The 14389-nt window shown below is 28.2% G+C and overlaps 1 protein-coding gene across 2 annotated transcripts; it reads right to left on the bottom strand.

Moving 5' to 3' along the window:
* Positions 1 to 2492: 2492 nt before the first annotated feature.
* Positions 2493 to 8752, bottom strand: LOC138341673 (STOREKEEPER protein-like). Of its 2 annotated transcripts, XM_069293258.1 has the most exons (4): positions 7816 to 8752; positions 7625 to 7729; positions 7490 to 7522; positions 2704 to 2766 (listed from the first exon to the last, which is right to left on the bottom strand). In XM_069293258.1, exons 1-3 carry the CDS (start codon positions 8698 to 8700, stop codon positions 7514 to 7516), a joined length of 999 nt encoding a protein of 332 aa, XP_069149359.1. In that variant the 5' UTR covers positions 8701 to 8752; the 3' UTR covers positions 2704 to 2766; positions 7490 to 7513. The 2 variants fall into 2 exon arrangements, with proteins under 2 accessions (XP_069149358.1, XP_069149359.1); XM_069293257.1 differs by lacking the exon at positions 7490 to 7522 and having other exon boundaries at positions 2493 to 2766.
* Positions 8753 to 14389: the final 5637 nt, after the last annotated feature.

Raw genomic sequence — 14389 nt, 5'->3', positions numbered from 1 at the left:
GGGAAAGGAGTAGCAGTAGCACCTGTTGCTTTGCTCGCTATTGTTCGCTGCCGGAAAAAGAGAGAATGAAGGAGATAGAAGAGAGGAGAAGAGGGAGGCGGAGAGGACGGCGTCGAAAGGTGCCTCGCCGGAGATCACCGTGGAGGAGGAAGAGCTGCGGCGCTGCTTGGAGAGGAGGAAGAGAATTAAAAAGATTTCGGGTTCATAATAGTCTTTTGAGAGTTAAAAATAGGAAAGAGAAGATCGATAAATTTGAACCCTTGAATCTATTAAGATGTGGGGCTAAGATTTGATCTTGAGTTTGATGAATAGATGAGATTAAAAAATAAAATTTTAAAATCAGATTGGATGGAATTTGGAAGTGGCCATTGTTGACATAAAATTTGCGAGGAAATGAAAGGGGATTAAAATTGAAATGAAATTGAAATTGGAGTTGCTAGAATTAAAATAAATTAGAATAGAAAGGTCTAAAATTCAAATAATTTTGAGAAAAAATTAAGAAAATGTATCCAATTAAAATACTATATATATTATAATATTTTTATATAGTTAAAATCACTTAAATTAATATTTGAATAAAACAATTATTTCAAAATTTATTAAGAATTAAAAAATATTTTAATAATATTTACAATAATTTTATAAAGCATGTGTACTAAATTATATAATTTTTAGACAAAATCAACTAAAATTTTAAAAATCAATATATTTTAAAATACGTATTTAATTGAATATCGTTTTCAAAATGATTAAAGGTCGATCAAAATCAAGTGTTAACATGTGTCATTTTAGTTTCAAACTTGCATCATATTTTAGAAGTTATTGTACTTGTGACACTAAAATTTAGGATAATATTTAGTTTTCCGCACTTCATACTTATAAAGAGTTGATATTTGAGATATTCTATTTGTTGTTTACTTGTTTACCTTTTCATCTTAATTATTTAGTTAAATTGAAAAAACTAATGGGTTATCACGACATGTGAATTTTTTATTATAACACGTAAATTCAGCATTTTATCAAAAATTGTCTCGACATTAATATCTTTCACGTTAATAAAAATACATTACCGCTTCAAAAATCAAATAATTAGTATACCTAAATTTAATAAAGGTGATTGAAAACTTTCTCGCTTCAGCTTCAAGGCTTGTTTTTATTCTTAGCCATAAGAAGGCAAGTAATATTAATCCAACCCTCTTTAAGTTAGGAAATTATATAAAATAAAGTATGGAGAATGAAGGATTTTTTATTTCTCTTGAAAGGATTATTTTACAATGAAGAGAACTCTTTTATTTATTGCAGAAAATTGACTTGATCTCTAAGTTAGGATTCCTAAATATTCTCTAAAAGATTGACATTCACTATATTTATTACAATTACTCAATTTAAAAGACTAAGCTACAAAATGGACATATTGTTTTTCATACACACAAGATATGATCATAGAAAAAGGTTAAAATCAGTGACGAGCTAAAAATTTCATGAAAAATGTCCAAGCATTACCTAAGTTAAAAAAAGTCCAAGCATTACGTAAGTAAAAAAAATTATGAATAGGTGCACAAAAAATTAAAAATTGAATTATGTAATATTAATATTATTTTATGAATAAATATTCCTAAATTTTGAAAATTCAAATGGCATGATATTGAGCTTTAATATTTGTGTTTAATGTAACGTTAAAGCGAACAAAAAAAATTTGAAAGGGAGAGATGGTTCGGCTTAAAATGAAATCATTTCAAGTTTCATGCTTTTAGTGATCCCAGACGACGACAACAATAATAAGACATGAAAAATAGTAGAATCAAATGAGGTCTTCTGCTATTCGCTTTTAACAACAGTTATTAAAATATATTTTAAAAAAAAATTTAGAAGGACATATGTTAGAATTTGTTTATTACCCTAAAATCAAATGATTACATTTAAATATTATTTCAAATTTTAATAAAAAGAAATTAAAAGTCAAATTCATTAAAAATTCAATTAACGGCTAAAATTTTATATTTCTATATGTAAAATTTGTTTATTAACTTTCAATAACATAATTACGTTTAGATTCTATCTCAAGTTTTAATAAAAAAAGAATTCAAATTGGTACTAAACTATCATTTTTTAACTAGAATTTAAAATTGAAGATTTCCAAAAAAGAATTCAAATTGGTACTAAACTATCATTTTTTAACTAGAATTTAAAATTGAAGATTTCCAATCAACAGTAATTTAGATGAACGGTAGCTCACCTATTTGAACCTGCCCTCCCTAGTGTGGGCAATAGAAGTAAGCCTCAAGTCATTGACATGTCTAAGATGTTCAAAATATTAAATTTAATCGATTTGAGAGGCATTTACTAGTATATGCGGTATAACTTTCCGGACAAAAAATATACAATTAGCCACCCTCTGCGAAGGATGACACCCCTATGACACTAGCTCCACCCCAGCTTAAAACCCATATCAGATTTATAGTGCTCACGTTAAAACCTAACCTTTAATGGTACAAATTTAAAACAAACTTTAATATATATTGAAATATTAGAACCCATGTTAGTTCCAACACAAGATAAGTAGGAGCATCAAAAGTGTTTTAAACCATCCAAGAGGCAATCTTAGTTGCAGTCTGCAAAAACATATACAGATAGCCAGCAGACAACCAGAAAAGCTAGATGTCATTGTTGACTCAAAAACAAGGATAGTTTCATATTAGAATTCAGAACCCATGAGCTTCAGTCATTGATAGCAGACACCGATGCCTCAGCTTCATTACTATTAACCTACAAAATGGAGAGAAGGAAAAAGTTCCATAAGGAGAAAGATAAGAGTGATCGATCATAATTCATAAACAACACAACATTAATGAAAAAAACAAGTAAAGGTAGCACCGGATAAAATACAAATTTATATGATCCATCACAAACATTCTTTCAGGGAAATGTCAACACAAGCTTACGTGGCTAAGATAAGCATCAAGATCAAGTTGCCAAAGTAGGAAAAAAAAAGTACTTGGGTTGAATAAGATATGACAGTTAATCCAAAGAGGAGGGATTCTGGCAAGCTGTGCAATATGAGGATGTTCCAGACTTTGAACAATACTGTAGATGAATGTAAGATTTTGCTGAAACGGGAGAAATTGATTATGAGTAAAATGAGCAATCATTTACTCATAAAATGAGAAAATTGCAAAAGAAACAGAACTATAGTGTTTTCTCTAGTTGAGAATAAATATAGAAGGCTCAAGGAAAGAACCAAAAAAGGTGTTTGTGAAAAGACCATCTAGCAACCAGAAAATCAATCATAAAAAAATCCAGTCAGCTAAAGAAAAGGTAACAGCCAACGCATGCCAAGGCAGTTGTTGCCAATAAGCACACTCTTCAAACAATGTCTCTACATAAGCTAGCTGCTAAAGATGCTCCTACAACTGTGTTGACGCTTATCGAGAGATTTGGTGAACTTCCTTTAAAAGGAAAAAATGGAAAATGAAGCATCAGTGGAGCCCATGTAAGAATCTTTCTTCTAGATCCTATGTTGCCTTTAAAATTGGGACTGTGACAGGAAGATGTATTGGCCAAGTGTGGTGCTTCATTACAGGAAATGAAGATCATATTCAAGTTTGAGAATCTACCAAGAGAAGCGAAGTGTCCATACAAGCTTTAACACGTATGATTCCCCAGTTTAAGAATGACAAGTCAAAGAGAAAGACTACTTACTTAGAATAAGTAAGCCAACTTTTGTGAACTCATATCCAAATGGAAGGAGTCTATCCAAATTTATTGCATACTTGGTTTATGTGTAAATGGGAATCCTCCTATTCTTTGGAAATTCACTGTGGCTATACTATCACTCCCCATTTATTACCAAAGATATGTTCCCAGATGTAGTTAAGGTCTAGTCCCATCCTTCTACCAACTATTTTATTGTTTATTAATAGACAGTGGCAGATCTACGGCGTAAGTTCCGACTTAAAAGTTCACATGAGACCCATGGCTTTTGTATATATATATATATATATATATATATATATATATATATATATATATATATATATATATACTAGTTCCCGGAACGCGCATTGCACATTTGTCCCTAGTTGAGTTATTATATAGAAAATTTTGAAATTAAAAATATTAGTTTTACCAATTTATATTTTATACATTAAATAAAATTCATAATAATCGAATACTACATTAATCATCAAGCAAAAAATATGGAAAATATTAATATTAGTATAGCATCAAATAATATGAATATATCTATATGATTTATCCTTAATAAACTTTCATTATGCTCTAAGTACACCAATATATATCTACTTAAAGAAACTATATTAGTAAGGAAAGGATAAAAGAAAAAAGAAGTATAAAAGTACATTTAAAAGCGAATATAAAAGTCATAAATAAGTAATTTCAGCACTAATAAAAGTAGACTTTTAACATTCATAATTTCATAATAGAATACAAAAAAATTAAACAGATAAAGATCAAATACAACAGTTATATCCTTCTTAAGACTTTAATTATAACAATATATATTGTAAAAAAAGAAATACATAAGGGGAGTTCTTGATGATACCTTCTCCCGTAACCAAAAAAAAAAGACATCTAAAATAGTTAAGATAAAGCTATGTTTTAAAATATCACTCTAATTTGGATCAAACAAATATTAATATTTAAAACGAAAAAAAAACATAAAGATTGCCTAATGATTCACATCAACAAGAGGCAAGTGATAAAGAATAATTACTTTTTCATGATACACATATATAGCTAAAGATTATAGGAAAAGATGAAAAGGTGAAGAGTTGTTTAAGTTAATTTTCAGAAGTGACATGGGAGAGAGGAAAGGTTGATTGTTTTAACTAATAATTCAATACATTTAATTATACTAATTATAAAAAAAGGATAACAAATTTATCCATTTAACTACACTAATTACAGAGAAAGAATAGAGAATTTTTTTAAAAAAAAAAAAGCAATTTCTGACAATTTTCTATGAAATATTTGTCTTTCAAAGTTTGACTTTGCACCTTCTTATTTTTAGTATTTAGTATAATATAATATAATTATTACTTAGTATTTGAATAGTGTCTAGATGCATGCATATAAATATGATTATTTAATATTAAATTAATTATATATCAATATTTAATTTAGATTAAGAATAAAATAAGGGCAAAATGGTAATTCAACTTTTAAGTTAGAAGCTTCTCACTTATAATAATACTTGCACGTTTGACCTCTGTTATTGTTATTATTTATATAGGCCAAGATATAAAATTGCTCAATATTGTCTGATGTTCTCCTATATATCTTTTTGTGCATATAAAAATAAACTTTTTTTAGTGTTTCCTTTTTACCTAGAAGTTAAATATCAACATTTTTTTTGGTGAATGATGAGCAACTTGTAAGACTAGAACTAAGCTCGAAGGCTGAAATTTCTTGGGATATAAATACTCCAACAATCATTAAAAATAAAAAAAAATGAATGAAGAACACAAACCAATTAGAAAAATAGTGACCAATAAAAAAATATTACAAGAACTATTAGATTATGTGTTTCTCCAACAACCATGAAAACAAAAAATGAACGAAAGCACAAATCAATAAGAAAAATAGTGACCAATAAAAAGTACTCTTGACAGAAGAACTATTAGATGATGAAAACAAAGTATGGTGGATTAATATTTTTTATCCAATTTATAATGGATAAAGTACACGAAAGGTTTGTGCATGAATGTGTTTAATGGTAGAAGCTGAAAAATTTTAACAATCAAATTCATTAAGAAATGAAAAATGATAAGTTGTAACATCTAATCATGTATTTCGCCTAATTTAATTGTCATTATTGATTTAATTTTTAAATTAGTAAATGATTTTTAAATTTAAAAAATTGGTGAAGGGCATTTTAGTAATCTACCTTTAAACTTAAAACCTTCCCATTTATAATAATATATATGATGATATGATATGATATATATATTAAGAAATCTATGATCAAAGTTGTTAGTCTAGTAATAACTTGAGAATTGGTGTAGGAACTTATATCAATCCTTGATTCACCTTTAGGGTAGGGGTCAGTACCAAACCCTGCGACCACAAAAGTTGATTTAATTTTAAAAAAAAATAGTAAAAATAGAGCTTCCAGTGTAACCATTAACTTTTGGTTCAGAAATATGCTAATGGTATTTTAATAATTAAAGTTTCTCTTTTAGTTGGTCCAATGGTAAGTGTCTAACCCTAGAATTTCAATAAAAGATGCCCATTTGACAAAGGGAGGTAAGAAATCACGCATAGAGGATGGTTGACAGCAGAAAGTATAACATTTAACATATTTATAATAAAAAAGAATGATACTCAATACTTTGAACAAAAAATCAGAAAGCACACATTAATTTGAAGGTAGAGTTGGCTACTTGAAAGCCTCAAAAATGATCTCTAGCTCCTAAGAGGGAAAACTGCCAGCATATAATAGTTACTTACTATATACATACCGTAGGATTGCTTTGAGAACTCTAATAAATTCAAAGCAGCAATACAGCCGTCACAACATGGCCATTTAAGGCTATAGCGCATCATCAACAAAAGAGAAGAGCTGACCAATTCACACCTGGCAGCCAGCCCATCCCAAAGGTCTCTCTACATGTTTTATAACTACAACAACATAAATAGACTAGATAAGATATGTACAGTATCTGGTCAATCTGTTTGAACCGCTCGACTAATGTTACAACCATGCTGCCTAGAAATGGTACTAGATACAAATGAAGAGCATATTGAAAGGCATAGTAAATAACACGTATGCAATCTCAACCACATGATTAGTAGCTTGTATTCCACATTTGTGTTTAGCAGTTCAGTTTTATCTCATTATCCTAAACTTGAAGTCTTCAGCACAGCAAATCCCAAACATCTGACACAACCATATCCAACACGGCAATATCCATATATTGGTCCAAGTTACATACGATTATCAAGCAAATATCCACTACATTTTCATTGTAGAAGTATATCCAAAGAATCTCTAGTCCTAACAACGGAATAACTCCAAAAAAAGAATAGTACTTTGTGGCAGTTAGGAACTTTCACTTGAATAAGGCACAATAAAACCAGCAACATGGGTAGTCTAAAGCTTGGCGATCCCGGGGGGACCATCATGACTTCTCTCTTCTAGAGAATCTATACATTTCTGGGCCAACATTCGTGTGCATAATAAAATATACAACTGATAATAACCTAGGTTGGAAAATTCAGGTTATATTCCTACCTGATGAAAGTAAGCAAATTAAAGATACTAAGAGTTAAGCATAAGGAAAGAGTATCTCGATACTTTCAATACATCAGATCCATATGATTTTGAGTAGTCTAAATTATTTGATCTACAGTCTCTAGATTTACAAAATTATAGACTTAGACAAGACTGCCCAACCAGAAGAGTAGGTTACAGTGCTGAAAATCAAAGACCTGAATTTATAATGTACGCGGGCGGGAGCAAATAACTTACAGCACATAGCTCTTTCCAGAAGATTCAGAATATCTACAAAAGATTCCAAATTTCTCTATAACAAAGAACTATAAAGGAAGAAATTGATCCACAAAAGACATAATCAGGCTTAGTCAAAGCAGATAGAATTGTTACCTTCGTCAAACCATCGTAAGCATTTAAAAGTAGTTGTGCGTGCTCTATCTTGGCTTCCAGATAGGCCCTTAATACCACTTGTTCCATTAGCTCCGGAGAATCTTGCTGACATACCATTCAACACACAAAAATGATATAATTCTGCTCAGTAATTTTAAGGGGAAAAAACAAAATATAAGACATGGCTATACCAACTCAGGCGAAGTAGCTTTATCCAGCACCAATGTCCCCAACTTTATCCCTAAATTTGTACTTTTTAGGCTAATATTAAGCACTCTTCTACCAACTTCATCATCATTTCCTTGCAAACATGCCTTTGAATTTACAACAAGTTCTACATCTTTGGCTAGTCGCTTCAACAAATCTTCCATGGTTTGCCCATCCAGTCCAGAATCGGGGATAATTTTATGCTGCTGAACTGGCCGCATGTTGTGCTTCCCCTCCTGCTTTTCCGGCTGCCCTTTTTGTGGAATATTGTGCTTCTTCTCATTTACCTGTATATTCTGCTTTTCCAGCTCTGGATTGTTGTGTTTCTCCTTTACCTGTAGCCCATCTTCTCGCTTCTCCTTTAGCAGTAGAGAGTTAGGAGGTTGAGTCCAAATTATGTGACATAACTGGAACAGTTCGAGTTGGTGCACGTCTGTATTAGACGAATTTCCTGTGGCAAGAGTCTTTTCATACTTTTTTTTTAGACGTCTTATTTTCTCTCTCAATTGAACACGCGTAGGTTGAAGAGTAAGTGATGGAAGGATAAATGCACAAAACTCTGTCATACATTGCGTGATTTCACAAGCTGTTTGTTCCTTGAACTTAATGATACCTTTGAGTAGGGAAATCTCATCTTCATCACACCACACTTTTGAAAACAGAGGAGGTTTGGATTTCAGATTCATCATCCTCTTGGGCTTGGGAGAAGGAGTTTTCTCTTGATAATATCCATCGGAAGGAGTATCATTATAGAGAAACCTTGTGACATCGATATCATCGTTTTTCCTTTTGTTTGACACTATCTCCTCTTCTTCTCTCACAAACTCCACACTACAATTTGCTGCACCTGTGGTTGAATTTTCTGTCATTTTCTTTTCTCTGTGTTTTTTGGTTAAGTTCTAGTATAGCGATATAAGTATAGCAAGTGAAAAGGCGGGAAAAGTAATACTATTTATTACTTGTAATAAATGACGAAGGCGTGTCATTTCATTTGATTTACAAGGTAGGTGAAAGGTCTTATTTATTTTGTTTTATTTTCTCAGTAAAAAGGTGAAAACTGAAAGGTCTATGGACTATGTGCTCCGTAGGTCTTGGAACTTGGAAGTAGATCAAACTCAATATTATCTTGAAATAAATATAAGAATTTTCACGAGTACAATAATTTGGCACAATATGTTGAACAAAAAGATTAATAGTAAATATTTTGATACAGTGAAACAAAAAAAAATTGTGAAATATTATATCAATAAAAACATATGAATACGAAAGCTATAATTATATGTTATGATTAAAACTAAGGCTAAACACCAAATTAGAATGAGAATTTGAAATTTAAATAAGCCATAAAAATATAAAAGTGATCAAAATAAATTATTAAAATAAAATTAGGGAAAGAAAAAGTTTACTTTATCTAATTTTTTAAATATTGTTCGTTAGTATCATAACATATATTTTAATATATAATGCAATTTTTTCTTTCACTTTATAAAGTGAAGTCAAAATTTTTTCTTCCATTTACAATGTGAAATTTTTTCTTACATTTTATAAGCGGAATATTTTTTATGTTTTGAAAAAGATTTTTTCAGTGTTGTCATACAATTATATGATTGACATATCATAAAAGCGAAAAAAAGTTATATTATATATTTTTATTTTTTTCTTTCTGAAAAATCTTCCAATTTCTATTTAAGGACGTTTAAACATAGTTGATAGCACCTACGACATAAAGTCTTCTATTTTTTCTTCATTTCAATCTCAAAAAAAATGACTTATGCACCTAAAGTTAAAGTTTCAATTTATTGAGATGACGAAATTATATATTACGAAGATATCGTTTATTATAATTGTTCTTCCAAACACAATGCTAAATATCCAATTAATTTTGTATAAGTCATACCGATTAAAGTTTCAATTTTTTACAAAGTAGACTTCCACTTTATAAAGTGTAAATAAAAATACTTTATAAAGTAGAAGAAAAAATTACATTTTATAAAGTATAAGAAAAATATTTTACATTAAAAATATACTTTATAACAATAACGAAAAATATTCAAAAAATAAGATAAAATAAAATAGTTTTTCTACTAAATTTATTTTAGTTATATACTAAAGTAATAATTTATTTTAATTATTTTTATATTTTTTATATTTTTATAGCTTATTTTGGTTAATGCTTTAGTTATAGTTGTAGTGTAGAGAATGCAGAGGCGGAAAAAAGGAGATACAGTAACTTGAAGGCGAGTCATTTGATTTGACGTTAGAAGGTGAAAGGTCTCTGTATATATCTTGCACTCTGATCAAAGCCATTATCATCTTCGCCTAACACGCTTCACTAGACTAGGGTATGGTGTTTTATTAAATTTATTTTAAATATGTAAGGTTAATACCAAATTAAGTGCATTTTATTCTTTAATTGCTTAATTTCTTATTTACCCAATAAAAATGTTTTATTAATTGATATATGACTTTTCTCATCTATCTAATAATTTGGCGCAATATAGTGAAATAAATAAATTGTATAAATATTTTGATATATTAAAAAAAAAGATAATGAGATATTATATTCATAAGAGTAGATATAATATGAAATCTACAATTACATGTTAAAGTCAAAATATGATATAGAATTTTTTGTGCGAAATAAAAGTATTGTGGAGTGTGAACCATATAGATCGTAGTATAAAATATTAAATTAACGTATAGTTATGTTAAATTATTATTCCCTCCGTTTTATTTAATATGAGTAGTTGGTCCTTATTATTTTTCGTTTCATAAAATCAATGCATATATTAGCATGTTGTTCTTTTTTTACCCTTGTGAGTTATTAACATTGAAAATGAGGAAAGGATCAAAATAGTACTTTTTCTTAGGGTTATGGCTCAAAGTGATCATTGAACACATTGAGCAGTAATACTCTCTTATATTTGCAATATTGGTGCAATTTTGATTCTCATCCAAAATTTTATCTATTTTTTAGCGTTGATTTTATTTATAACATATGTATGGAATGTGCAATCGTCATTTTATATATTTAGTAGAAATAACAACTTCATATGAAAGTATGCGAGAAGAAAAATACTTTGTTTAGTTTAGTAAAAATCATATTGCAGGTAAAGTCGATAGGTTCATCACGATAATTTCACGTTCAATAGTATAATTTTTTCTTTTTCTGGAAAGTCATATGTTAAGATGTTCTTAATTTAGTTGCAGCAATATTTCTAATGAACAAAATAAGGTGTTTTTCTTATGACCTTCTCTCAGATAGAATTATTATTTCTACTAAATATATAAAAAGATGATCGGACATATTTTGGGCAAAATTAACGTTAAAAAATAGGCAAAATTTTAGGGGAGAACCAAAAGTGCATCAATTTTGCAAACATTAGGGACTATTAGTGCTCTATGTGAAAAATCAAGGATCACTTTGAGTATTAATCCAAAGAAAAAGGATTATTTTTAATCTTTACTCCATTGAAAACATACATTCGACCAACTTAGAAAAGTTAAGTAGATGATCCATATTAATTCGTTAAATTAATTAATCAAAATAAATTAATTCATATTAATTGAAAACTTGAGTTCCAAACAAAATTAAATAAGGATAGAAGGTTAAAGTTACATTATTTTTTATTGAAATTGCAAAGTAAGAAAGTTACATATAAAATGGGACGGATGGGGACTACTTCCTTCGTCTACTTTTAGCAGTAATGATTTTCTTTTTCAAAGTTAATCGATAAAATTTTATTAACATTTTATAATGTATTTTTTCATTACATTGACATGCAGAAAGTTGCAATTTATATTTGGATAATTTTTGAATATCTAATTTTTTTTGTTCAAAGTTATATAATCTATTTTAACTTTGAAAATTAATCAAATTAACTTTCAAAAAACGTAATATGAATAGTAAAAAACAGAAGGAACAATATTTAATATTTATGAATGGTAATAGTAAATTCCTGTCATTTTAATAGGTTGTGGGTTTACCCAAAAACTCATACTCTCTTTTCCGATTAACGTGACACATTTCGTTTTTCGAGAGTCGAATAGTTTATGTTTGATTAAGAATTTACTTATGAAATCTTCAAAAATTTTAAAATAAAATTTATATATTTGTGAACTACATTAAAAGTACTATAAATTTCAATAATTGATAATTCAAAAGATTTAAAAATACATAAAAATTTATTTTAAAAAGTATTTTACCATTTCAAAAATTAAATACTAATAAGTATACAAATTAAATCATAACTAAACTTAATAAAGGTGATTGAAATTTCCTATATATGTGGCAATGCGGTTAAATCCCCCACATTTGCCAACTTTCTCGCTTCAGTATGAAGACTTCCTTGAATTTTGTTCTTAACCATACGAGTATGTGGTAATAAAATAATAAGAATATAGTAAGAGGAAGGGAGAAACAGAAAAAGACAACTTTTTATTTCTCTTACAGAGATTATTTTATAAGGAAAAAAAATCTTTCTTTATGGTAGAAAATCGACTTATTTTCAAAATTAGCGTTTCTTAATTTTTTCGTTCGATCTTTTTCAATTACACAGTAGAAAAAGCTTAAAATTAGTAATGAAACTACAAATTTCATAAAGGATGACCAAGCATTATATAAGGAAATAATAATAACAATAATAATAATAATAATTTATAAATAGAAAATTTTAAAAATGTTATTTTATGAATAAGTGTTCCAAAATTTTAAAAATTCAAACTACATGATATTTAGTTTTAATATTGTGTTCAATTTAATTGAAGTGAACGAAACAAAAAAATGGAGGGGGAGGCAATTCAGCTTAAAATGAAATCATTTTCAAGTTTCAAGCTTTTAGTGATCTTGAATGACGATAAAAAAACAAGATATAAAAAATACTTAATAGTAAAATCAAACGAAATCTTCTTTTATTCACTTTTAGCTTATAGAAATATGTTAGAATTTATTTTTTACCTTTAAATCAAATGATTACATTTAAGTTTTATTTCAATTTAATGAAAAGAAATTAAAAGTCAAATTTATTAAAGAATTCGATCGGCTACTAAAGTTTCATAATTTTATATGTTCAAATTTATTTATTAACTTCAAATCAAACGTTTAAATTCTATCTCAAATTTTAATAAAAAGAATTCAATTGGCTACTAAACTACCATTTTTTAAATAGATTTTATCATCGAAGATTTCTAATATATATATATATATATATATATATATATATATATATATATATATATATATATATGTCACGATCTATTTAGTCATTTTAAATATCAGAGCTTTTTATTTATAATATACTTTTTTCAATATAATTTAAATAGGTATTTTGGATCATTCATAATTACAACTATAGAAATAATGGGATAGTTTTAGTAACTTATTTAGTTGGTGGTTAAAGAATATAACATTAAAATTAATAGTGTGTTACTTTTACCACTTTTATAATTAGTCATATAATAAGTAGGGTTACTATTACTTGATTATCACAAATCGCTCGAGATTCTCACTTTTGGTTCTCGGCACCACCATTGCAGGTAAGAAGGAGTCTATAGGTAAAACTTGATGCAATTTCAATTTTTAATTTTATATATATATATATATATATATATATATATATATATAAAATTGGGTGACATTAGTATGTGTGTTATTACTTTATAAGGCTTTAGAAATTGAAGGGTGGGGGAACATAATAATTGCGTAAAAATTAATTGAATATTTCCACATAATTGAATTTAGATAGGTTTATTATGTTTTCAATTTACTTTCTGCACTAATGTATATAATTTAATAAATTATGGAGTTGGATCTTATGTTCTATATGTTTAAAAATTGGGAAATGTTGTTTTTCATTAAATATTTGTGTGGTACGACTAGGCACACGTAAGAATTATATGCTTATAGGTTAGCATAAATAAAATTAGATTTCTTTGGTTTCCCTGCGGTGCTAAGCAGTTGTTTTGATTTTAGTTATGTTATTTAGTTATTATGTTATAAATAGATTGAGATATATATTCAAATAGGTGATTAAATATTAGGTGTATTTTATTACTTGAATACAATTAAGGTTATGATAATGAGAGGAATGGAGACTTATTATTAGGCTTAAATTTTAGAAACTTTATTATAGATTTGGATGAGTTATCGAGTTTAGGTTATACATATATGGGTTCCTACGGACTCGTTTGTTTACGGATATTTCATACTTGATAGATTGGAAACATTCAGGCATTGAGGAAAATAAAGGCATTGGAGAAGTAGTTTGCTTGACTTCGATTCTTCGGTGGAGGTAGGTTATAGTTTATGCTATTTGATAGTAAACTATTAATAGTAACTGATATGCATTGAATGATATTGTGAAGTTTTCTATGTACTTGATTGTGTGTCTTGGTCGTGTGTTTTGTAATTGGTCTGAAATTCCGTGACCGTGAAATGTATAATCTTAAACCATCTCTATTGAAGTAATGCCTTGAATAAAGAAGGCTCGATGAAATATTATTAACGAATGAAAAAGTGGTGATATTAAATGATAAATTAATGGTATTATTGGATCGGAG

This window comes from Solanum lycopersicum, chromosome 2 (genome assembly GCF_036512215.1).
Source record: "Solanum lycopersicum chromosome 2, SLM_r2.1".
Classification (NCBI taxonomy): Eukaryota; Viridiplantae; Streptophyta; class Magnoliopsida; order Solanales; family Solanaceae; genus Solanum; species Solanum lycopersicum.
The sequence above is the reverse complement of the archived record's forward strand: the minus strand, read 5'-3'. Positions and strand labels throughout refer to the sequence as shown.

Excerpts from the sequence above, each read along its gene's own strand:
- LOC138341673 (XM_069293257.1), bottom strand. The coding sequence starts at position 8,700 with ATGACAGAAAATTCAACCACAGGTGCAGCAAATTGTAGTGTGGAGTTT. Across the intron at positions 7,730-7,815 it reads AAGCTACTTCGCCTGAGTTG|CAAGATTCTCCGGAGCTAAT; the intron begins GTATAGCCATGT and ends ATGGTATGTCAG. Across the intron at positions 2,767-7,624 it reads CTTACGATGGTTTGACGAAG|GTTAATAGTAATGAAGCTGA; the intron begins GTAACAATTCTA and ends TCCATTTTGTAG.